We start from the raw sequence: 26177 nt of genomic DNA on the forward strand, positions 1-26177 counted from the left end.
ATGAATTAATAAATTTTAGAAAAATATTTTTTCTCTTTCTTACAAAATCTCCTCTCTCTCTATATATATATATTTACTTATTTTAGATAAAATAAAATGATAAAGTCTGTAAAGCAAAAAATAATAGCATTAAAGATGTATTTTTTGAACTCAACACATGAATATGCTCTCAGCATGGAGTGTGCCGATGGCAGTATTAAACAAATATACTAAAAGCAAAACTTGTCTTATATTTTATTTTTTGAGTGTTTTGAAGACAGAGAGAGAAAAATAGAGGTAAATAAGTGTATGTTGGAGACAGAGTGTATGTTTGGATTTGTTTTTAGACATAATTTAAAATATTTTAAAATAAATGGCATATGTTTGTTGTTGGGATTTGGGAGACAAAAGTTATCATCAAATCATATATCTTTTATATATTTTTTATATATAAATGTGTATATATAGATATTGTATGTTTAATATTGTATTTTTTGGAAACAAAAATTACTATTCATAGTCAAATCATATTTTTTATATTATATTTATATATATAAGTGTATATATATTATATATAAAAAATTCAAAAATAATAAAACACACAAACAAGGTGTAAAAATAAAGAAACAAACATTAAGTGTATTTTGTCTTGCCTCAAAAATTGTCTGAAAATGAAACCAAAGATAGTGTTGTATTTTATTACAAATTCCTCTCACTGTGTTTGTTTTCATTTCCAACTTATTTCTGAGACAAGTCAAAACATACCCAATGTTTGCCATCATTCAAAAACACCTTATTTAGGTGTTTTTAACTATTTTAGCATAAAAAAACATACATATATATACACACATATATACATAAATATATATAAAAAAGGCATGATTTGACAATGAATAGTAATTTTTGTCTCCCAAAATACAACATTAAACATATAATATTTATTTTAAATTATCTCAAAAGACATGATGTGGCAATGAATAGTAATTTTTGTTTCCCAAAACACAACATTAAATATATAATACTTATTTTAAATTATCTCCAAAAACAAATCCAAACATACATACTATCTCTAACACACACTTATTTATCTTTGTTTTTCTCTCTCTATTTCCACAAAACACAACAAAACACTCAGAAAACGAATCCAAACATTATGTCTATCTTTTAAATAAAATAAATTAGTAAAGGAAATGTATTTTTCAAGTTCCAACACATCAACATGCCCCAATATAGAGTGTGTCACTGATGAGAAATGAAGGAAGAGGGAGGGGAGTGGGGGGCAGCACAACATGCGTAGTCATGTGAATTGTGCGGCTTTCCTGCCACTGCCACAAACTGTCATCGGACATTTTGATGCTTCTGCTTCTGCGTCTCGTCTGCTACCAGCCATTATTAACTCCACCTTCTTCTAACACTCCTATACACTTCACAATAATACCTATTTCATTCATTTAATATAATAACACCATATTAATATTCCTTTTCAAATTTTTGATGCTCAAACCCCAGAATTATATAAGATACAAAAATATGATGTACACGACCAGCAGCCTTTAAATTACAGAAATAGCCTTTCAGAAAGTTACCTCTCCATCAATTTTTTTTGGATATGGGTTAATTACATAGGGGTACATAATGTCTTTTTTTTTTGGTGGGAGGGGTGGTAATTAATTACTAATTAGATAGATGAAAATTAAAAATAACTATAGTGGTTTAGGAGTGATTAGTACACTTTCTTGGTAAAGAGGTTCCTGATGTTGAATAAATTACTTCCACGTACTCCTTCACCGGAGACGTCTCCGTCGTTCTGGCTGCCGGCGGCAACGCCTCCGGCACTTGTTTGATCACTTCTACAGCTCAGATGTTGCCGGTAGCCAATACACATGGGAACTTTCAAACTCAAGACCCTAGCCTTAGGAGCGCCGGCGGCAGCAGAGACGGGTGCTTTCCGACGACCCTCATTTCCGTCCTTCTTGACACCCTTTTCAGCTCTTTTCAGAATGGACTCTGAGGTCCGCCCGCCGCCGCGGCGTACTTGCCATACAGGACTGCTCCTTCCCAAGTGAACTCCTGCTCTGCCAGGGCTACTAGGCCACTTCCTGGACTTGGACTCACCCGCTGAGTTGCTCCTGGAGCACGGCGCGCTACTCACCTTCCGAGACGCCACCGCCGCCGATCGCGGCCGAGTCCCGCCATTCCCGGCGGATCTACTCCTTGAGAAAGGCCATATATTAATGTTGAGCTCAGCCGCGCTCGCCCCATTACCCGCACCGACACCACCATTCTTCTTCTCTCTCTTCCTCTCTTTAACACCACTGTCCTTCTCCTTTGCACTCTGATCATCCGCATTAGACGCCTGTGGGCTTTTCTTGTCATTTTTCTTGAAAATATCCGTCCAACGCTTCGAGGAAGTCAACGCGGTACTGACTGCAGACAATTCAGCCAATTCATTAGTCGACGAAGATTCGGGTTCCGGGACTCGATCCGACACGGACGCCTCAGAGTCAAGCGGGGGAGGCTCATCCGGGAGGTGGAGCAGGTGGAGGGGGAGGAGGACGCCGTCGGAGAAGAGCTCATCGGCGGAGAGGAGATTAGGCTGAGGAAAAGAAGGATTTCTAACCATCCAAAACTCAAATTCGGGGGAGTTGGAATCACCGCTTGTTCTTCTTGCACTGGCGCATGGAGTGAGAATTTGAGGGAGGGGGTCCGCTGCTTCGCCGGCCATTGGCTTTGCTACTCGGGCTCCTCAGTATGTGCGGGTTCTCGTTTTAATTGTTGGGTCCTTGGAAAGAGGAGGAGAAAGAGAGTGTTAGAAAAGGAAGGGGCCTACAAGTAATAAACAAAGTTGGAGAATGAGCATTGAGTAATAAAGGGTGAGAAAGGGACATTTAAATGAGATTGGTTCAGACTTAAGCCCTCACGTACACCACCAACACCCTACAAAACTCTAATCCACATCACTTTTTTTTCTTTTCTCTTTTTCTATTCAAATTAATTATATAATAAATATAGTATATTTTTCATATGATAAATATATTAAATTTGTTATTTAATTGATCCGATTTTAATAAGAATAATCACATGGGATATACACGAGGTGCAATTCTCCTATATTACCATATATGCATATATTATATGTAATTTATACTGTCATTTAATATATTTAAATTGAAAGATTGATTCAATCGCGTTAATAATTTATATTAATGAATACATTTAAATAAAAAATGATTGTGAAAGTAATTATAATCCTAAATTAGCTTCTTCGTATACACAACTTGTACTTTCGAGAATAAACGCAAATATAGGATCATCGCACCTAGTACTACAATGATACCAACTTCTATGCAATATTTTGAATTGAGTGGAGAAAGATTCACCCTTGCAGTTAAAGATTATTTTTCTTTTTTTGTTTGATTTGAATCAAGTTAACTTTTTGTCATATTTGAATTATTTTATAACGTGATTCATTGGTGTTCAATTGTGTAAGGTATTATTTATTTTAATTTCAGTCCTATAAATTAGAAATTAAAATTTATAAATAAGTAAAACTTATTATTATTTGCTAGCAATAGGTAAAAGCTGATGGAGTAAGCAAAAGTTGAATGATCCTAAGACGTTGAGCGAAGATTAAGGTGGAGCACTGCCTTTTTGTTTTTCCATTGAAAAAGGCAATTCAGTGGAGTAAATCTAAACGTAGATTCTCTCTCTCTCTCTCTCTCACGCACACACTTTTTACAGCTTTTGATGAGATGAGATGGTAAAGAGTAACCCAAACTTTATGACACTTTTACATCATAACCCCCATTTTTGGTACCCTAACTCCTCACTTCCTTTCTCCCTTTTACACTTCTCACATACGCCAATTCTCAAGTCATGTTTCCAATAATATTACTGTTTAGTCAAATTTTGTTGGTAATTATCGTCCAAATACTATGAAGTACATAGGATAGACATTATGAGATTATTGAAGTCGTTAATGTAATGATTCGTGTGAAAATTAGTGACGGGTTGAATTACTTTGGAAGTGTTTTTTTGCATTTGGGAGTAGTATCGTTGGTTCATAATTGAGTGGGAGAAAACAACAACGTCTATTTGATTATTACTAAAATCTATTGATATCAACTCCTATTTTTTCTTTAATTTTATAAATAATTGCGATCAATTACATCATAATTACAATTATCAATTTGATTGTAGGTGTTACCGTAATCGAACTCGATTAAGTTACGTCCTGATCTTGAGGGGTATGTGATAGGATGAGGATAACGAGAATGTCCAAAGAGGGCAGCCTGATTGGGCCCACGAGGGAGTGCTGTTGATTTGTTTGATCACACTTTTGATGAGAAGCTTCTGGTGGGCTGTGGGCTGATCACCACACGATCCAACCAATTGGCGTTTGAGACTTGAGAGTGATATTTGTCGTTGTTAGTGTGTGTTTGTTTCTAAGCTAATAACACTTCGAAACCCCCACACACATTACACACATACACACATTTCATGTGCAGTCAGAAACAGTGATAACCCATTAATGCTTCTTTGGCCCCTACCCCAAACAGTCCCTCCTTTTTCCTGATTGCAACCACCATGTGCCACGTGGCATCTTCACTTTGATAAATTTAATATTTTAATACAATAATAAATATTAGTAAAAGATTATGGTTCAAGCAAACCCATCAATCACTTCATGCAGATCAAAGCACACGAACATATATATATATATATATGTATATGATTCAATTATTTAATAATTTGCTGAAACATGACTGCACAAATGTTTAAGCACTAAAGTCCGTCCTATGATGTCACTCACGCGTGAGGGTCGAATGTTTGATTCTTAACTCCAAATATTTTTTATGTTACTTTTTAATATAAAAAAAAAAAGAAAAAAACAAGAATGACACTATATATATCCATCATAAGGTATCCGGATCTATGCTACATGTATCGTTGTAAAATATTTGGTTGTACTGTTCATATGAGATTATACCCATAAATTATCAATCTAGCAATATTGTTATGTACTAATTTTCTGATTCACGATTGACATAAATTCATATAGACATTATTAAATTTTTCGTAGAAAAAATCTTTATACCTTATCTAATGTCAATAAAAATAACAATCTAATTATAGGAGAATTAACACATATAGATCGAATATTCATTTAACCACATCAAATACATTTTATGGACATATCCATAATGATTGATGGGGTGGTTAGTTCTATTACATCCTCAACTAATCCCATGTGAAAGAAGGACCTACGGACCCCATTGCTTTAGAGAGCAAGAAGAATGGAATAAAAGAAAATGAAAATGAAAAACAAAGAGAATATTACCCACCAACAGATGGGACAGAAGGAAGTAGGATTTCTACTATATAATACCATTAGTACTTTATAGAGATTTGAAATTAATTAATAAATACATATACAAAGGTATGGAAAGGTTATGATCATCCCTACCAACAGACTTGGGCTGTCTCCAATGAAAATACTGGATAATATTGTTTTAATTACAGTCTTATTCAAAAGCACAAAAATCCTTTCAGATAACTACAAACCGGTTACGTTTTCGACTATACCTTTTTCCCAAAGCATCTATCCATCTGATTTGCATAATATAATTGAGGGCCAACTTTCTATTAATGTTTCTCTGGAATTTAACCCAAAATGGCAATTTCACTAGGTCAGATCATAACCTCATGCATCTTAGATATTTATGTATGGTGAAAATTTTTGTTCAAATTATATTTATTTGAGTTAAATTAATCACATAGTGAGTATAACACATTTGTTATGTAATGTTTCACTCTCTTTAAATTCAATACCAATTACAGTATAATAAATATATTATACTTGTCGTATAATTGATTAAAGTGTAATCAAAATCTTATTGGAGTTAGAACTTTGGCATGCATAGTTGTTTGCATAGATCAACAGTATCCCTCTCATCGAATCTTAAGCCTTATTACAGGGTATTATTCTTTTGAAATTCAAAGTACTTCTTCTCCCTTTAAATTACAAAAGAAGGGGGTGCATGGTACATGTGGTGTGGTGGGAAAGGATTGGTGCTCATCGTCATCATAGGTACTGGAGTATAGGATGGCGTATGTTGGCAGACAGAGAAAGTAGGATGGTCCCAACTCCAACCCTTCTCAACTGTCTATTTCCAATTCCAAGAGATTGATTCAGTACCCGTCAACGTCAAACTACTTTAACCCAAGACCGCAGATCATGCACCCTATATACCCCCACTACAAGTTACGTACCCTGTCAAAATGGAGAACGCCCCCCCACCCCATAGTTATGAGCTTACTGTTCTTGTTTTTAATTTTGTTTGAGAGCTTTTCTGAATTTGAATTTTGAACTCTAGGTGCCCCTTGATACTGGGTAATTGGGTTTCACCTCATCTCTCCCTCTCTCGAATTGCACAAACTCCAAATTTTTTATGGGTTTTCTTCTTTTTATATGCGTCAATTTCCTACACAAATGTGTGTATGTGTGGGTGGGAATTTATTAATTAGGTGGTAAATGTGTGTAGTGGAATTTGTGCTCCTCCTTACAGGTTGTCTTTATGAGTTTTGTTATGTTTCCTAAGCGCTTGTTTGGGTGGTTACGATGTGATGTGTACCTACCTACCCAGTTTAATATGTGCATTCTTCTTTATGCATCCAGTTTGCCTTTCGCTCATCTCGGGGCTGCATTTCTTCTGCTCACATGCAAAAAGTGCATTGTGCAATGCGAATATTTTCCCGTATCTCAATTATTGTCATTTCAGTGTAATGCGCGACTCCTAGTCAATAAATTAGGTTTCAATGAATAGCTGGCTTAGCCAGGTCAAACACTTATTCATGGATGAAAGAAGTTGCACATGCATACGGCCGCCCGAGGAAGCATGATGTCACAAATTGCAATTATTTCTATTTTCACAATTGTTATTTACAATAAGTAGAATTTACTTTAACGAATCTCAGTCTATGTTATGTTTTTCTTATTCTACGTAATATACTATCGTAGGAATATAATTTTTATTTTTTTTTCACAAAATATTGTATCTTATGCAAATACCAATTATGTGGGCGCGTGTATAGTTGCAGAGTGGCACGTGCTGGGGAAGAATGGAACTCTCCATGACTGGACGACGTGTTGGTGAATGGTAATAGTAGTCTGATACAGATAAGGAATATGAGTAGGGTAAAGATGCATTTGATTCGAAAGATCCTTTACTTTTAGTACATCTATATATCATATTATAATTTTATTGGGAAAAGGTACAGAAAAAACAAAAATAGGAGCACATGGTTGTCGGATCTCTGATGTGAAGTCAATTTTCCAGAGCACTTTCAGAAGTGAAAAAAATAATCAAAAGGCAACACCGCCAAATCTTTTTGGGATTCAAAGGGAAATTTCCAGTTTTCTTCTTTTGATCCTATACATGTAGGTATCCGTCTTGCTGTATGTCATTTTCTCGCGTTTAGAGTACTTAATCTAATGTAAATATTATCAATTTATATAAAAGGGGTCCACTTTTAATTAACTATTATAATAAATACTATAAAAAGGTGTCCACCTTTTATTAACTTTTAAAATAAATATTATAAAAAAGTGCCCAACGTATATAAAATTTCATAGTTCAATCTTGAATTGGTTCTGAGTTGCACTAAACTTTGGAAAATATGAGGCCAAAGTCCTCTAGATGTATTTCTCGCGCCCTAGTTTATTTCCTTCCCCCGGCAGCCAAAGTTTGTCTTTTGACAAAGACCCATTCAGTAATCCAAAATTCCAAATTAACACTCAATTGACACCCTAATTCCACCCCAATTCCTTGAGTTCATCAAGAACCTCCGCCGATGGATCAGGGATTGGGGAAATAGTCGCCTCCCCAACTAAATTCAAATATAATGAAGTTTTCTAATTCTGCGAGGCTATCAAACATACCAGATAATTAAAGATCCAAGGCTAAATGTAAGGTGAGAATCAGTGACATAGGATGTGTAAGACTATGTTTTATTGTCAACACAATCCAGTCATGGGTATGCTTGTATTCTAATGAAAAGGTCAAGAATGTAAGCACAACTAAGTTACTTGGCCACATATACTACTTTTAAGAATCATTCATGTATTCGGGCAGTTAAAAATGCCAGAAAAATACATTACCGCTAAATAAACTAATCCAAGAAAGAGGATCCCGGAGGAGGAGGAGGAGGAGGAGAGAGGAAAAGGAAGGGAGAAGTGTGGGTTTCAGACAAACCTCAAAGGCTTGTAATTCAACAACTTGGTGATATTGTCACAAAGAAGAGTGCACTTACATTTATGCTTCAGCTCCAAGTTCCAGAAGTAAGGTATGATTAACTTTACTAGCTGTCGGGCCAACAAATTGAATGGGACCTGTGCACGGGAAATAAAGGATAGTGGAGATTAATTTCTAGAGACAATGCCCAATGTCTGTGTATGAGAATTTTCAAAATACGCTGAAAATGGTCTAGCTTTGTCTAAGAAAAATGTAAGCTCTACTAAGTCAATTCAGACGAGTCCTTCTTGAGATGAGAATGAGAACCAAATCTAACCAAACTATTGGAACTTCAAAATACATACCAGGATTGAGATATCGGTTATTAAGAGCCCAATCCTCCCTCATGGATACAAATTTCCTGAATGGGGCACCTGAAGACAATCATCAAGACACTAGAGTTTAGATTGGTCCAAGTATGATGGAGTGAAGAGTACCACCGGTTTTGATGCGATTCATAAGAACTTAATTATTGATACATAAAATGAAACATGACAAGGCACTTGAGTTGAAAATAGTACAGAACAAAAGAGAAATTGAAAGAGCACAAGTATAGAATTTCTGACCTTCTAACTCAACCATGGCTTTCTTTATCACAGGCTTGAATTTACCTGCAACATAAACAAGCTTTAAGGATTCAAAGAAGCAATAAGAAATGACCTACAACATCCTTCATTGTTGATCATTTTCATGACTGTGCTGGCACTCAGGATACAATCACAAAACCCCCAAGGGAAAGGTGGCGGCAATTGCATACATCGCAATATTGACACAAGAAAATCTTCTCACGCGAACCAGCACTACATACTGATGGTAAGACAAAAAATAAATATTATACCATGTCTCCTCTCGACATCCATTAGGGAAGTGAGTGCTGTTCCACCAACAATCCATTCAGCCACTGGAGCAGCCAAGTTCCCTACCTGTAAACAAAATAATTAGGCTACAATTTGCCTAGGTTGATTCCAAGAGAAGGCTTCTGGATCTTCCGCATTACCGAGTGAGAGAAAAAACCACTTTGATGCACTTATAGAATAGTAGAAGTAGAAGCACAAACCGATGATATCAGTCCAGTTTTCCCACTATTAAGTAGTGCACCAGCAGCATAACCCAAAGCATAGCAGTAGGTGGCATCAAAATTAGATGGTAAACCACACCTTCCCTCATATCTGAGAGGTCCAAACCAACATTAGATGTAAGATATAATCTGGTTCTAAAAAATCTAATTTCAGAAAGTGAGAAGTTTATCCTCTGCCACAAAATACTTTCGTGTAGGAAACAAATGTGTATGTTGACTACACAATATAAAAGAAAAGTAGTAATGGAAATGAAATCTTACATACCCAAAAAAGTGAGACTGTCCTTTGAATTGACCCTTGTATGTGGCTCCCTGCTTCCTCACATCCAGCTCAGTTTCAACCATTTGAATGAGCATTTTCTCAGTTTCAATTTTGGCAACCTGAAGGTAGAAGATATGTAACATACAAGCACACCATCATATAGAAATACAGATCTAGAAACTTTGCGTGACATGACATATAACCTGGACATTTCCGTGTGGATCTCTCTCTAGCATCAACTGATCCTGGATTGCTGGTGGCAGGAAGTCAAAAAGCTGAAGAGATTGAGGGGTGAGTTTCTTTTTCCAAAGACCAGCTTCATCGACAATGTCATGAGCCAAAATCTCATTCAGTTCTGCAATGAGCTGCTGAACCTGCAGATTTATGCAGCATCTGTAAAATCTATAATTGGCTAAGAGACACTCGATCTATACAAAAGCAGCATAAAGAAGTTCTTCAGAGAAATAGTTAATACTAATGAGTTTGTAGTGAGAAGACTGGTGCATGGAGAAGCCACTAACAGAAAAAAGATAATTAGTTGTGGAAACATAATTTTACCTCGGGAATGAAATCTATAAGTCCTTCTGGTATGAGTATGACTCCATAATTATAACCAAGTTCTGCACGTTTGCAGATCACATCAGCAATGTAGTCTGTAACATTTTTAAGGGTCTGCTTCTGTGCAGCAACCTGCAGCAACATTGAACTCATCAAGTGAAAATTTGTTTTCCGAGTTCTCCTGAATATCAACAACTATTTACCACTAACAATTTGTACTTGTACTGTAAAATTATTAATTTGTTTAGATATGTAATAAACTTCTAAAAATTCTATACCGCTCCATACATCAAATTTTCATGGTCATGTCTTTTCCCTCAATATTTCTCTCTTTATGAGAAAACAAGAAGAGAAAAACCAAACAAGACAACATACACCAACCCCCTGGATATAACTAGTGGAACTTGTGACTTGATCCTTTGCCCCCTTGTTTCAGATTCAAAACCTGGTAGTGGTGTTTTGACTTCCAATAGCAATAAATAATCTTCTAATTCTTTTACAAGAGTCCAACATATCAACATTCAGGCTTGTGCTCTAGAGCATTTATATGGATGGGAACATCAAGCATCAAATTCAAATTAAGAAAAATAAAGCTCTACATATAACTAAAATTACATAATTTAAAGATTGATGCGGATAGATAAAGGTGTTCCCAAGAGCACACCTGTGGCACAAAGGTGAAGGGGAAACTATAAATTCTGAAAAAAGCATTGGGAAGAGGCAAGCAGTTAAACAGTTCATCAGCAATACCGATGCCTTTTACATTAACAGTTGGCACAGTGGATAAAACCAAAGATTCTTTAACATTCACTTCACTGTGGCCAGTATGCTCTTATCTGCTTCTCTTTGGGTGACAGTGTGCAAGAGCCACTTTTATTCATATATAAAGGAGTTCAAATTATGCCTTCAACTATAGACACTTTATGCTTTTAGTTTTGACTGTTGACGAATTCTTGTGCTCATTTTTTTGCATTTGTCATGTTTGACTTTAAATGCTTGTGCTTCTATTAGAAATTAAGCTTGTAGAAACATCACTATTCCATTGTTCTCAAGTTTTCTGAGTATAAGTAGTGCGCAAGTATGAAATAATACCAGCACTGTAAGTTCTAGCAGAACTAGTATATACCAGGAAGACAAATTACAGAGAACATACCTCTTCTCCAATAAGAGTGATATTAGGATGAGTTTGCAAAGCACACTCTAATGTAATGTGAGAAGCAGCACGCCCCATAAGTCTTACAACTGCACATAATGAGTCAAATGACTTCAAACTGCAGAAACATGTATAAAGCTATGGTACAGTATCAACATTCAAATGTCACATCTAGTCGCTGGTGGAGGTAATGAAATATCAGTTGGTGTTGCTAAGTTAACTGATAATAAAAATGAATATATATTAAAAGATGACAAAGTGGAAACTGTATTTAATAGGTTAGGTCTGCAAAGATTAGTGTGAATGTAAGACTTGAAAGTGTTAGAGAATTGTTAGAGAGACTTAAAATATTATAATAGAAGAGAAAAAACTTCAGCAACGAAAATACTGAGGCGATCGAGCAGTTCCTTCTCCAATTACAATATAGATTCTACCTCTTTAATTAGAAAATGGAATAGAATTGCGCTGTTAGGTACATGTATAGCTAGGGGTGGCAACCAAAATAGAAGGAATAGAAACAGACACCAAATTTACTTCTTCTGATACATTAAAAGTCCAATTACTCACAGTGGTAGTATTTTCCAGTTGAACGAGCATCTATCATGACATTACCAATCATTTCAGCATATATCTGCAGAAAAGTTGAACACCAAAATATTACAGATTATGTGTGCTATCAACAGAGAACTTACAAAATAATATCCTGATGGACGGTGCAACTAAATTTAACAAGCAATTGACTAAACAACAAACTTCGGTTCAAAGAGAATTTTAAAGATGTAAAATCATATGGACTGGAAATGAATGCTTATTTGATGCAAATCCTAAAACTATAAAATAATTTCTGAAAACAGTAAGGCGAAAAAAATAGAGTACTAGGATTCTGACAAAGTTGATCTGGCAGATTGTACAATCCCAAGAGATAGAAATCTCTGAGATACATTCTCTATTTCTCTTGGGATAGTGACCAGTACAGAGCCTTCCCCAATAAACACTATTTGACCAGTAAAGGTCAATGTTAATGTAGAACTTGTTTTACCAAAGAGGGTTTTTGTTGGAGTACGGAATTTACAAGAGATCTCAAGTCAAAATGATCAATTTTGGTATTCCAATGGCTGGAGAGGTTCAGAAAGGCATATGTTGAAGCAAAAGTGCTACCAGAAGCACATAGCCCTTTTTTCAGTGAAGTTGCAAACATAAATTTCAGGCATTCAGACGTGAATTTCGTCTTAAATCAATTGGCAGTCAGACAAAGTTGTAAATTTTCTAGTTGGGCTGCAGCCTTTCAGTCTTATATTAATTCTTACAATTGCCAAGCGGAAATGGGCGAAAATATAGTTGGCATGAAAATCTTGGATATCAGTGGTCTACCATGGAAGTTCATACCACCTCTTTCCAAGTTACACAACATACTACAGAAGTGGAAAACTTAATGATACCCAAAGGACAAGAGAAGATGCCTGATATAGAACAAAAACAGTTTAATAACCAGCCCAGAAAAATATAGATGATTGGTAATATTAGAGTATACCACGGAAATAAATCCATAATCAGAATTACCTTGCATGCAGTATCGAAACCAAAACTTGTGGGAACCTCCTTGCATTTTAGATCACCATCAATGGTCTTTGGACACCCAATAACCCTAGTTTTCAAGTTTTTGCTCCTGGAAAAAACCAATAGGGAAGGAATAAAACAGTTAAGTCAAATATTTATATAACTACCAAAAAATGAACCTCAAACATAATGATAACTCTTCAACATAGTAGAGGCATACCTAAAATTTTCAGCCAGAAGGCAGGCATTTGTGTTGGAGTCATCTCCACCAATCACAACGAGGCCATCTAAATCAAGCTTAACAGATGTTTCTTCAGCTTGCTTAAACTGAAATGATGCAGCTTTTGTGAGCTTCAACATGAACGCTAGGTAAAGTATGAATATGACCTCAAATCAAGATGTAGACCTGTTCTGGAGTCTCAATTTTGTCTCTCCCACTGCAGATCATATCAAATCCACCCTGAAAGTAATATTATAAGTAGCACAAATACAGCATGAAACAAGCAGTTTAGTATTGAACATGTTGATTGCCGACCAATTTATTAATGGCAAAAATTTTGGACAATGAAGTATCTCAAGTCTCAACCAGGAAAAAGCATCAGGAAGTTTCACTGAACTGCCAGACAAGATCGCAAATTCACAATTGAACAAGAATCTTTGATCATTCAACATGATTAAAAGGAATGACATATACAATGTCTGATGATGATACTTTTATCTCTTACAACACAAAGTAGAGAGCAAAACAAAATAACTAATATCATTATGTTTAAGAACAAAAGATGCATCAAGGTTTCAAATGACTTGTGTGAATTAAATACGATGCTACAAACTCAACAATATTTATTTTGCTTTCATATCTATGTTTACTAGAAACACTAATCCAAATGCACACAAGCTGAGTGAGACAAGGCATCTGATATCATAATTTCAACTACCACTAATGATGAACACATTATGGGTCTGAGCTGAGGAGAAATACCTGATTTCTGTAAGGATAGATGTACTCAGAGGTCAATACTATATATTTGCACTTCATTATTCCAGCTGGTCCACCCCTGAATCCATATAATGTGCTCCCTTTGCAACGATCCTGCAAGTAATCTATCCATACACATGTATTTAATTTAATCAATTAACACAAACATTTCATCAAAAAATTTTGATGAAAAATTCAAGCCCTTACCAAAAATTCCAGAAATAACATTGTGTCCTCCAGGAGCTTGGCCTCCAGATAAAACCACACCAATCTTCAAGCCCCGACCAGGCAAGCTATCACTGGAATCTGCTGGTACCAAGTCTGCTGATGGTTGTCCAAAGAGGCAAGGAAATAATTTTGCAATCTCATCTGCAACCACCCATCGCCATTACTATCATCCACATGTCCTAGCATTCTAGTTGGTGACTTATTCTGTCAATTTTAGGTCGATCTATATACTAACAACAAAACTGAAAACCACTACTGAGTTAAGAGAACAGATAGAATTAGGCGTTTGAATATAAGAACCTTATTAACCAATGAATGCACAAGAATCAGCAAGCATCTCAATCCCAATTCTTTTTAGATATCATATACAGATCATTAGTCTAATTTCTAAATCCTAAAGCTCTGGTAAAAAAATTCACTTCAATTAAATCATAATCTAGAGAAACAAATTTTACTTAGCAAGTTCAGAAGCAATGGGTGATATTCACACTTGAATAGAAATATACAGGTTTGCAACTTTTAGGGTTTTCACAGTTCGAAACCAATCAAGTCGAATCGAAATTGAAGATTTGATAAGTACCAAAACTGAATTGAAAACTTCGGTTCGACATTCAAGTTGAGTTCTTATCGAAATTTTGGCATTCAATTGATTTTAATTTTTAAATCCCAACTTATTGAATCATACCAAATACAGAAATAGTGTTTTTATGTATTTGATATTGAACTTCCCTTTGTATCGATTAATTATTTTTGTACTGTTTTTGTTATTTTACTTACTAAAAATTAAAGATAAGACAAATAAAAAAAATAAAATTATGATTTTAGTATAAACTTTTTAATTGCTTTTTATGTTTTAACAAAAAAATCACTTTACCAGAATATGAACCAAATTGCCGAAGGAAACAAAAAAAAAAAAGAGTAATTGTCAAACCAAACCGATTAATTCTGTCAGTATTTGATATAGTATTTTGGCGAATTGAATTTTCGATTTACCAAACTTTTGGTTCAATACGAGTGAACACTCCTAGCATCAAACACAGCTTACCAGAGAATAGTTTAATGAAAATTTCAAAATCGCGTCTCTAAACTCTGCGGGAACATAAGAGCATTAAACATTTAAACCTTCAGAAATCAAACAATGTTCATAAACTAACTTCAGGCTATCAGTCTACGAAATTTCGGCAACCAGATCACGGAAAGCCTTCACTCAGTAAATAAACTCAACATCCATATCATACATTCATATAAAGACGAGCGTGAAAAAATTCTAGGCGTTTGCCTATACCAGGATTTCCCGCAGCAGAGCTGGGAGGACCGTCGACGACTTTGAAGGAGTTTTTGAGGACAGAAGGTAAGGGGAGTGGATGATCGAGGCGGCTGTTCTGTACTTCGCTGTAAACAGCAGCGTAACGGCCGGCAGACGGAGTTTTAGCAGCGGCGTAATCACCGTTAGCAACCACAGCAGCAGCCATCGGAAAATATCGATTGGTACAGAGTAGAACTGGAAGCGACCAAACCTCAAACCTTTCGGGTGAGCGTCTTCGGAGTTTTCACGCCGTCTGTGGCTCTCCCCTATTTTAGTTTTGCCCGTTGAGGGGTAAATATGTCCTGGGAAGCTCCGCCAAAAACGGGCAGTTACAAACTTCAGGGGCGTTTAGGTAATTTAGGACGACACACGTGATCAAGGTTGAGTACTCATCATTTGCAGTTTCCACTGTTGGGCTTTCACCTAACCAAATTTCGAATCTTTTTCAGATAACTTCCTCATCCTCTTATCAATTTTCATTAAAAGGAAAAACACTTTTATTGTTGGGGTTACTCATTTATTCTCTCTCCACTCTCTTCTTTGTTGTTGGTGTTGAGAGCGGTAGGTAGATTCGAAAAATCAAAGTAAGTATATTCCAACATCATATTCTCCGATGCCGTCACGAGCCTTGGGTAGTTGGTTGAGCCTAGGTCCAACCAATTGGTTCTAAAAGATCATTCAAGATCAACCAATATTTTGAAACTCTAACCCTTCATTCAATTTAAAATTAAGTGGGTTATGGATCATTGGTTCAAGTGTTGAATTCATTAATTGCGATCGGACCAGCGACGTCGTATTTATTTTATAAAAAATTATTAATATTTTAAAAATAATATTAATATATTTAACCTATGTTTTAAAAAAATCGTTGATTTTCTTTGACATTAATAATTCAATAAGATATATAATATAATAAAATAAATTTGAAAACAAACTTATAAAGATTATTATAAGAAATAATATTATATATTTTTAAATTTATCGGAAAATTAGACACACTAAATTATAAGAAATAATCTAACAAAAATAGCAAAATTGAATCGAAAAGAGAAATCGGAATTTTATATTTAGAGTTAACATAAAACAGTTAAACTTAATAGAAAATATCTCAATTTAACAGAAATAACGCACATTTTTTGAAATAATCTATTATATTTTCAGAAATAACATAAAATGAGGGTACTTAATAAAAATAATACACATTTTAAAAAAAATTAAAAATTTTATCATGTATTTACACTTGATTGTTGATCCGACTGGTTCAATCAACACAGTACTAGGTCACACGGTTCACCGATTGAACCATTGGGTCAAACGATTTTTTGGCTCATCCGATTTTCTAGTTTCAACCGGCCCGTCTTGGTGGTCAGGTCGCGGTTTGGACACTCCGACCATTCGGGCCGGGCTGAGTTAAAACATGGCCATCAACAACAAAAATACCAATTTTTTGTGCACATCGCATTCTAGAGTTACTGTCCTACAAAATTATACTTTTAATTCTATAGGACATAAGGTTAATATTTTTGGTCTCTTAAAATAAAAAAAAATTGATATCAATTTTTTATAAAAATAAATAAATAACAAAAATATTGACTTTTCTCAAGTTTGGAGTTATTTAAAAAAATTCATATAACAAAAGCCTAAAACTATTGAACTCCTATTTTTAATGTCCCTATGGAATGCTCTATGATTTCCAATAGCAACACGCTTGAAAAAGAATGTGGTTTTGCAAATAAACATTTGGCGATATCCGCTGCTTTCTTCTTCTTCAACCACCATTTCTTCAAATGAATGAAACTTGACTGAAAATAAGTCTTCACCTTGAGAAACGCCATAACTAATCTTGAGAATATGAATCAAGTACTCGTACATGATCTGGTGGATCAACTTCTTTAATATAATCCTGGGACTCAACTTCTCTCTTGTGCAATAACATCATACTCATTTCTTGTATAGGGTAGTATTTCATGAATAGAAAAGCACAATAACATGCCTTGCACCAACAGTGTAGACTAAGTTCATTGTACCATATAAAGATGAGTGCAGTTTCATTCTATTCTACAATGGGACCTGCGGCTAATCAGTGTTAATGATAACCAAGAGATTGCAACTTTTGGTTAGACAAAACTTGCACTTGCCCCAGCTTTCCACTGTGGCATGATCAAGTACCGAATCCTCATAATATCTTCTTTAAGCTTCAACCGCAATTACAAAAGCATGCCACCTAATACACTACTGTTAAAGGAAGCTAAAGGCATGTCCATGAAATAAACAAACTGGATGGTTCCCTCTTTATCAGATTCACTCTTCAAAATCCAGACAGGCCGCCACTTTTGGACTCGGGACATAATCATGATTAGCGTCAACCCACCGCCTAACTACATAAATGATTCGTCCATCTTACACTTCACATTCTAATCCAAATGTGTAAGAATGCAGACAAGTAGAGAAGTGAAGCAGAAGCAGAAGCAGAAGCAGCTTCAAACTAGAGGATGCAGGGCACTCTGCTGTGCTCGTAGGCTTAGCGTGTCTTCATTTGCAGAGGACGAAAGCTCAATCAACTCACGTAGAGTTGAGAGTGTTTCGACAATATCACATGCAATGGTACAAGAAAGGCTGGAAGAAATGATCAGAGAAAGACAGGAAAATACAAGGGCAAGACGAGAAGAAACAAAGTTCATTGTGATGGTGGCGATGGAGAAGTGCTCTTATGATCCAAGACAGGATTTCAGAGAGTCCATTGAGCAGATGATTTTGGCCAACAGGATTGAGGAGGTTAAGGATTTGCGTCGACTCTTGAATTATTACGTGACAATGAATTCTGAGGAGTTTCGGGGAGTTATACTTGAGGTATTCCATCAAGTCTGTACCGATTTATTTCTGTATTATAAGACATAAATTTCATTTGATCTTTTCATAAAGTGTAGAAATATTCACGCATTTTCAATTATCAAGTAAATCTGACAGCAGACAGACAACTGAATGAAAAACAAGCTATAATAGATGTGTTGGGCAGTTTGGGCCTGCAAAACCCCGAGTTACTCTATAAAGCCCAATCTCCCCTCATTTTCCATGCTTGCTCTAAAAATATCATTCGGTCAACTTAATTACCAAAATGGAAATCATAAACAAAGACTAATCCTAACAGCCTCTTTTTATATTGTCATTTTAAGTGGAAAGTATGTGTTTTTAAGTTTGTACAGATTTTGTCTAAAACAATAATATATTTGGATTGTTAATGAAATTGTATTTTATATTAGATTCTTATGTCAAATTAATATATTTTCAATCAGAATACATATAAATAAATATATATATATTTTATTTATTATTTTAAAAATTGAAAAAAAAAAAAAACATAAACAAAGGGAAGCATAAACAGAAGACCAGTGCTATCTCCGACTATGATTTGGAAATAAAATGTCATAATTAGAATTTAAAAAACATGCGGCTGAAACCTCAATCATAACACGAAACTGTTGAAGACGGCCTTACATTACATAGTTAAACTAGCGCATCACGAGCCTGCACACGTCGCAGATTAAATGATTGAAGCAGTTGGGTACACGGAACATGAAAGTTTGAAATAATTATACTTTTCTCCCCTAACATCATGTGTAATTATATATAATTTTTTTATCGTTTTAAAAATTATATCTTATACTTTTAAAGTTTATTTTTATTTAACAAATAAGTTCATTCGTTAGTCAAAATCCATCGAATTTGCTGATATTAATAAAAAAAAAATATTATATTTACCTCCCATTGATTTCTTACTAACTTATTGCATGTCAAATAAATCTTTTTAAAATCAAATTACCCCATACGTCTTCACGTGTTAATATATGAGGAGGTATATCTCATCGTTATAAGGGTAGTTTAGTTCGAAAAAATTATTTAACCTGCAATAAGTTAATAATAAGTCAATTTAGAGTAAATATAGATTTTCATTCATTTTTATTTTATAATAAATATTAGCAGATTCAATGAATCTTGACCAATGAAGGAACTTATTTGTTAGACGAAAACAAATCGCATGAGTGTTAATTTTTCAAACCACTGAAAGTCTACATGTAATTATACAAAATTTAAGAATAGGGGAATTAATTATCCCTAAAATTCCAATCACAACTACAAATAAAATAAAAATAAAATATTAGAATTAGGTAGTGAAGATAAAATTGTTCAAACTATGACATGACATCCGAATAGAAGAAAAAGAATACAATCATGCGCATCAGTTGTTGTCCTAACTACATCCTCTCAATTATTTATTCTTTCTACATATTTTAATTTGTGTGTGATATTAATTATTCTTCGCCTGCCTACATACATTCCATCCCACCATCTTTCTTTTATATATGCTTTAATTATTTCGAAAACCTTCTCTTTTATTCTCACCATTGTCTCATTGGCCAAGCACCGGAAGAAACGCAAGTCAAACCGATCCCAGTTCATCAAATTTTACATAAATATTCCCTTAATTTTAAGCATATGCATAGAAATTCTTCGATTTATTCTTATGTAATCATTCCGATATAATGATTAAAATTAAATATTATCACAAAGTTTTGCATGATTAAATATTATTTTTCGTGTAATTAAACTTTACTTTTTAACGACAAGAACAGATGAATTATAGAAATCTTTGCCTGCATACTTTTATTTTATCTGCCAAAACATGAAAAGAAAAGTGAAGTCGTTCTCAAGATCCTTTTTCTTTTTTTCTTTTATTTGTCTGAACTTTTATTTTGCATGCTTTTTTGGAGTAATTGCGATAGCATGTTAAGGTATGAAGACAAAGACAAGTAGTTTGAGAGTGTTGGTTTGTCTGAGAGTGGAACTAAAGGCAGAGTGGGCAGATTCAGATGGGGCAAACCTCAAGGGATGCGCGCCTGCTTCAAATTCTATGGCTTTTGACTTAGTTACGGCCGGCCACGGTTCTCAATAAATTACTTGTGACGAAACGAAACCATATTGTATCATTATTATTAGTATATATGTAGTGTAGGATTCTCTTGTTCTTGTAATTAAGGTATTATTTCAAGTTTATGTTTAAACAACTAATTAATTCCACTTGGTTCTATTTTGTCTTTTGTTTCTTTCTTCTCCAAACCTCCCAACTACAAAAATATTCCCTCTTCCTCTGACGGAGCTGGCGATGACATCAAAAACACGCAACACGCTCCTTTTATTGACTTCAAAACCCGCTTGCTTCATACTTGTACCTCTCTACTCCTTTTTCTTTTGTGCATTGAATCTTGGTGGTGGTGGTGGAGGTGGTGGCGGTCAGCTTTCATTCCTCAGACCTTATGCCATTCACGTGATCTGATCAATGCTTTAGCTTTGCTCTCTCATTTATATACCCACTCTCAGTACGTGTAATTCTCTTCACCTTCTTCTTTTGTATGCATTTATACATAGGAGGAATATATGCGTGTGTTTGTGTGAACTTCGTTTGTATATGTGATGTTCTTTTCTTTTGTTTTTAATTGTGATTTTTTTTGGCTATGAAATAATGGGTCAGATAGGTGAAATCTTGGGGTTGAGGTTGCAGGCGAGGGTGGAATTAGAGAGAGGAGCAACAACATTGGTGGAGCTCTTGGCGGAGAGGATGGACGGGGTTGGTCGCTCGCTGAGAAGGCCGAGTCTGAAGGAACGGCTGGGATTGAAGGGTTTGGGTTGTTGTGGGGCGACGTGGGGCGTCGGCCCTACCACCATAAGCGTGAGGGATGGTGACGAAGAAGATGGAGGTCCGCTGAGCCCACCAACCGAGGTTATTAACGTGGCCCAGGAACCGATTGAAAATGCGCCAGCACCGCCGTGTGTGGTTGTGGTCCAATCTCCGGTGCCCGCAGGGATGAACTTGGCGGCGGCGTTGGCGGCTGAGAGACAGTTGAGGGCGGTGGTGGACTCGGACAACGGAGGAGCTATTCTCACACCAAGGCCCAATAGCAACGGCGAAAGAAGCCCGACTCCTGCGCCGGCAATAACCGCACCGGGGACACCGTCGAGAGTGTCGTTGATGAGATTGCTAGAGGAAACGGACGGCTACGATGGAGAGATGAACAAGAAACAGGAAGAAGATCATAGGGAAGGGAGTGATTCGGTGTGCTGCGTGTGCATGGGAAGGAAGAAGGGTGCAGCATTCATACCATGTGGGCACACTTTTTGCAGAGTGTGCTCTAGGGAGTTGTGGTTGAACCGAGGGTCTTGCCCCCTCTGCAACCGTCCAATTCTTGAGATTCTCGACATATACTGAGATCATCAACAAAGAAATTAAAGACAACTGTTTCTGGAAATCTGCAGAGTTTAGTGAAATTGAGACACTTTGTCAAAAAAGCTCCAACGAGGCCATCATTGTTCAGACGCTTCTCCACCCACACAATATGTAATTTCTCAAACTTCCATTACATTCTCAATTTTCTCAATCAAACTAAAAATTGATCAATCATGGCCCATCCAAACTTTTACTTATATTATGATTGGTTGAATGTAAATAGGTTTACCTAAGAATTTCTTGTCAGTCACTTTAGTATTTACGCAGTATTCATCTGAATTAATGTGTCATCAATTAATCAATTGAGTTTACATCATCATCTTCGATTATTGAATTTAAATTCAAGTCACCCCCAACCCTCGTCATCCCATTGACTAAAACAGGAATGTCGCTCTAACATGTTTGACACGTAATTTAGATTTTGGAAAATTTTAAATAAAAAAAATCACGGATGTGAAAATTGTTTGAGACATTTTGAATTTTAATTTTTTTAAAAGAATTTAAATTATATAGACCAGCAAGAGAAAAAAACAAAAAGAAAAAGGTTTTTACTTCACCTTTGTTTGAATACAAAAGCAAAATGAAAATTTTTCCCTCTTCCGAGCAGAGGCTTACACTTTTTTAAGAATCAAATCCAAAATAAATTTTTATATAAAGCGATCAAATTCCTGTAATGGGCCCAAAATGTCCGTGGCCCAATAGTAATCGGTTTGAGTTGGAACAAGCCCACAATTAGCCCATACAATAAGTTGCGAATGGGTTTATGCTTTAGTTTTAGTAATTGGGCCATCGAGAAATCCTGTAAACGTAATTTTGATTGTCAACATATTGCATTGTTATTATTATTACTTTTTTTTTTCCCTTTTCTTTTGGGTATGTATCTGGTGAAGTTTGTGTAGGATAATATAATATGTTCGAAGGCTAAATTATTTTTTTGGTCCTAAAAAGAAGGGATTTTTTTAGTCCTATGCTTACGTGATTTTGCTTTGATTCTATTTTATAAAGAAAATTTCTCAACTTAATCCCAATTTTCATTTCCTGTCAAGTTTAAATGAAACTTTTTTCTCCAACGATAACAACCACTTAACAAATTGTCTATTCTTCCGTCTAAACTTGACGGTGAATAGAGTTTAGGACTAAGTTGCAAATTTTTCTTTAAAAAATGAAACCAAGGTGAAAATCACATAAAGAATAATGTTAAAAGAGAAACATCCCTTCTTTATAAGATCAAAAAGTATTTTGGCCTATGTCCGAATATAGTACCTCAAGTAGATAACATAAGTTCATCATCCATCCGGACACATACATTCATGTCTTGTGTGTGCACAGACACTCCACATGCATTTTGGACCACTCTACAATAACATATTAAATGTAAATTAAATAGAATAATATATATACATATATTTAGAACTTATATATATATATATAAATAGTCATGGTCTCATAACCATGATATAGAAAACTAAGTCTTGCAGTCCACGCTCAATTTTTTTCGCTCTATCCAATTCAAGATGAGTTTAATGATGTCGTACATGTGAGTTTGTATCCATACAAAGTATCAATTATTAAATTACACCTTATATCATTGTCATGTACTAATCCAATAATTCACAACTCATATAAGTACAAATTTACATAAATGACACCAAAATTAGTGAACTGACAAGAAATGCTTTCCGTAATAACAAAAACATAAATTCACAATTAGTTATTACATTTCACGCCGTTGATGACTTGGCACAAACAAAAAACAGTACAAATCTTGTTTAAGAGGGCATGCGTCAATCATTGGCTCGTAAGTCGTAAAAACCATTACCAACAAATGGCGTTCACATAATTGTGATTACTACTACTTAAGTCGTTGACAAATCCACTCCAATTATTTCCTTCTCATTGTCCCCAACTTGTCAAACCAAATTCTTATACAATACATGAAATGCTCATTCATTACAACCTCCGATAAGTCTACCTCCATCAAAACTAACCACTAATGGTCATTCCGCCAATCATTCATGTAAAAACTAGCCAAATAATTGATCGAAACTGCCAGAGCAATGGACCCATTTCACATATCCCACATAAATCAACATCAACCCTCAAAACTTACAACCTCAAGCCCTCCTTCTCAGTACACATAGTTTGACCTTATTTTTTGTAAAAGAACTTTGATGCCTTGGTCTATACACTCATATATACCTCCATCAATCTTGGTATACATCTATTTCATGGTGAGTCCCCACACAGTCGACCACTGTATGAATCTAGACATGTACATGACACGTCTCCGTCATAATTATTAGCAACGAGTTATGAAGAAGCTACGAAGCGCGCGGATTGTGTTTGATTCCACCCTTTTCTCCCTCTTTTAACTTTACTAGCTAGAAAACAACCCCTCCACTATAAAATATATAAACTTAAGAACGTAAATAGATTAACCTGTAAAATAGGAGTTCATATTTTTATACTAAAGTCAGTAAATCGATTTACTAGAAATAAAAAAGAAAAAACTTGAAAATAACATAAGATGTGGTGTTATAATTAAACGGGAGTGATAGAAAATTGAAATATGAAACCAAGTATGCTTGTAAAGTGCAAAAAATGAGTGGTAGGTTCTGGAGGTTAGTTATTGCAAGTGATGTCTTTGAAAGCTGCGCGTGTTAGTTAACTAACAGACCAAACGAATTGAGATTTGGCCTCATTTAGAAGGAGATATGATCGTTCGAACGAGTCATGTCCAGTCAAACTAAAATGTGGGGAGTTTGTTTTACGTGCTGTTGGTGGGTTGACAGCCATGGATATTGGAGAGTTTGTTGGAGATTTTTCGATATAATGTGTTCCGAGATATTAAGAATATGCATGACTTGATATTTCTGCGATATATTTGTTGAGTCATCCTTCTGTATTGAACTCATTCTTTAATCCTAAAAATTATAGACGTGATACATAACTCATGATCCGACTATTGGTGGCCTACTTCCTTTATTTTGAGGTTTGGAGAAACTGATTGACATGGTGATTACATATTTCGAACACAAATATCGTTGCTAGCTACCTAACCCTATATATGTCCGAAAATAATTTGATTAAAATCTTTGTCGACTCCGGGATTTATGGCGCTGGACGAGTCTTGACCAACCGTAGGGTCAACACTTTTATTCGTTGTTTTTTTGTTTGGTCTTCAAAGTATGGTCCAAAACTAGTTAAGTTGAGTAACATTTTAAGAAAGTTGTCTTGGAGTTACATTAGGTTATGTATGTCCGTAAATTTTTGCAAATAAAACAAGGCATGTGCTTTTTGGTAGTAGAAAGGAAGTGGTCGTGGTGGCGTGTCCAATCAGACTATTAGTCCTGGCCTCATGATCCCACCTGCCCCACAACTACTTTAATTACTAATGTTATAAATGGCTAATTCTAGTAATCAGTATGTGGATTGTGCTGTTCCCTCGTGTTCCAGGATTCTAATTTATTAAATGAAAAAATTGAATTCAAAGAAGAAAAAAGAATACTAACTTAATGGTCTAGTGAATATTTAATTTTTTTAGTTCTTCATTTTAATTTTATGAATTTCAACTTTACCGAATGTGTTGATTAATCATCATTTTATGTGAGTGTATTTATTACAAGTCGATGATAATAGATCATTATACCGCTCATATATTGGCGAGAATACGAAAATTAAATTGGGCAATATCTCACTCTCAATAAGTTTAAATAAAAGAAACATTTTGCTACGCGATAAAAGAAATACATATGGTATTTTATTACCGTTAATTATTAGAGTCAAAAGTAAAAAGTCGTGAAAGATATTGATTAACAACTACGCAATTGCTATTATCCATTATTTATCCAAGTGAGGCTAAAATTTTCAAATCGTGGTCATTTTTAGCAGGAAATAATTTATTTTTTCATAACAACGAGTGGTCTTTTTATTTGGGGCGACCCCAATATTTTTAACCTAATCTAACTTTTTTATATTGAAGGGAAAAAAAGAATAAAAAATCCCAAAAAGATAGTGTATATATATGGCCTTAATTCTTGATTGGATTATGATGATCATATATATATGTATGATGGTGGAGCCATTGGCTGCGATTGAGAATTGGCATCTTTCCCAGAACTGGAGACCACATCAGAAAATGAAGTGAAATTAAAACTCGATGTAGAAATTCAGAGAACCTAAGACCAAATCCAAATTGGACACAGCGACATATGTTGTTGTGTTCTTGCAGCATGCACTATCTGGATTCCCCTCCATCCATCACCTCGGATTTTCAGTCAGATATTCTTCTACCCCTCTTCATTTATCTCTTGCTTTTAAAAAGACCATTCAGATACAATGTATATTGTTTATAGTCCATAATCTTTTTGATGATGGTGATGATAGTCTCAAAAAGGCGAAAAGACGAGATTGTGTTTTGATATTAAATGATTCTCCATTTCAGTCACTTAAACTTTTAGATGAGATGGTCGTTTTTACGCGTTGACATAGTTAGAAATATTA

The 26177-nt window shown here is 35.1% G+C and overlaps 3 protein-coding genes across 7 annotated transcripts; 1 reads left to right on the forward strand and 2 right to left on the reverse strand.

Annotated features, from left to right (window-relative positions):
- Nucleotides 1-1449: 1449 nt before the first annotated feature.
- LOC105175303 (uncharacterized) lies at nucleotides 1450-2839 on the reverse strand. The gene has a single exon (XM_011097706.3). The coding sequence runs from the start codon at nucleotides 2702-2704 to the stop codon at nucleotides 1703-1705; it is 1002 nt and encodes a 333-aa protein (XP_011096008.2). The 5' UTR covers nucleotides 2705-2839; the 3' UTR covers nucleotides 1450-1702.
- Nucleotides 2840-8050: 5211 nt separating this feature from the next.
- LOC105175304 (pyrophosphate--fructose 6-phosphate 1-phosphotransferase subunit beta) lies at nucleotides 8051-15810 on the reverse strand. 2 transcript variants are annotated; one of them, XM_088876432.1, is made up of 16 exons: nucleotides 15374-15810; nucleotides 14068-14229; nucleotides 13864-13985; nucleotides 13288-13341; nucleotides 13102-13208; nucleotides 12885-12990; nucleotides 11892-11955; nucleotides 11325-11413; nucleotides 10172-10303; nucleotides 9817-9987; nucleotides 9617-9732; nucleotides 9331-9442; nucleotides 9112-9196; nucleotides 8840-8884; nucleotides 8579-8647; nucleotides 8051-8371 (listed from the first exon to the last, which is right to left on the reverse strand). In XM_088876432.1, the coding sequence occupies exons 1-16, from the start codon at nucleotides 15558-15560 to the stop codon at nucleotides 8295-8297; spliced, it is 1698 nt and encodes a 565-aa protein (XP_088732558.1). In that variant the 5' UTR covers nucleotides 15561-15810; the 3' UTR covers nucleotides 8051-8294. The 2 variants fall into 2 exon arrangements, with proteins under 2 accessions (XP_088732558.1, XP_088732559.1); XM_088876433.1 differs by lacking the exon at nucleotides 15374-15810 and adding an exon at nucleotides 14669-14767.
- A 4636-nt stretch (nucleotides 15811-20446) lies between these two features.
- Nucleotides 20447-21845, forward strand: LOC105175305 (uncharacterized). Of its 4 annotated transcripts, none has more exons than XM_020698542.2 (2): nucleotides 20447-20775; nucleotides 20922-21845. In XM_020698542.2, the coding sequence occupies exon 2, from the start codon at nucleotides 21009-21011 to the stop codon at nucleotides 21654-21656; it is 648 nt and encodes a 215-aa protein (XP_020554201.1). In that variant the 5' UTR covers nucleotides 20447-20775; nucleotides 20922-21008; the 3' UTR covers nucleotides 21657-21845. The 4 variants fall into 4 exon arrangements, with proteins under 4 accessions (XP_020554201.1, XP_088732106.1, XP_011096012.1 ...); XM_088875980.1 differs by having other exon boundaries at nucleotides 20447-20769; nucleotides 20926-21845; XM_011097710.3 differs by having other exon boundaries at nucleotides 20448-20769.
- Nucleotides 21846-26177: the final 4332 nt, after the last annotated feature.

The sequence above is a fragment of the Sesamum indicum genome, linkage group LG12 (genome assembly GCF_026168435.1).
Source record: "Sesamum indicum cultivar Baizhima isolate 11 linkage group LG12, ASM2616843v1, whole genome shotgun sequence".
Taxonomy (NCBI): domain Eukaryota; kingdom Viridiplantae; phylum Streptophyta; class Magnoliopsida; order Lamiales; family Pedaliaceae; genus Sesamum; species Sesamum indicum.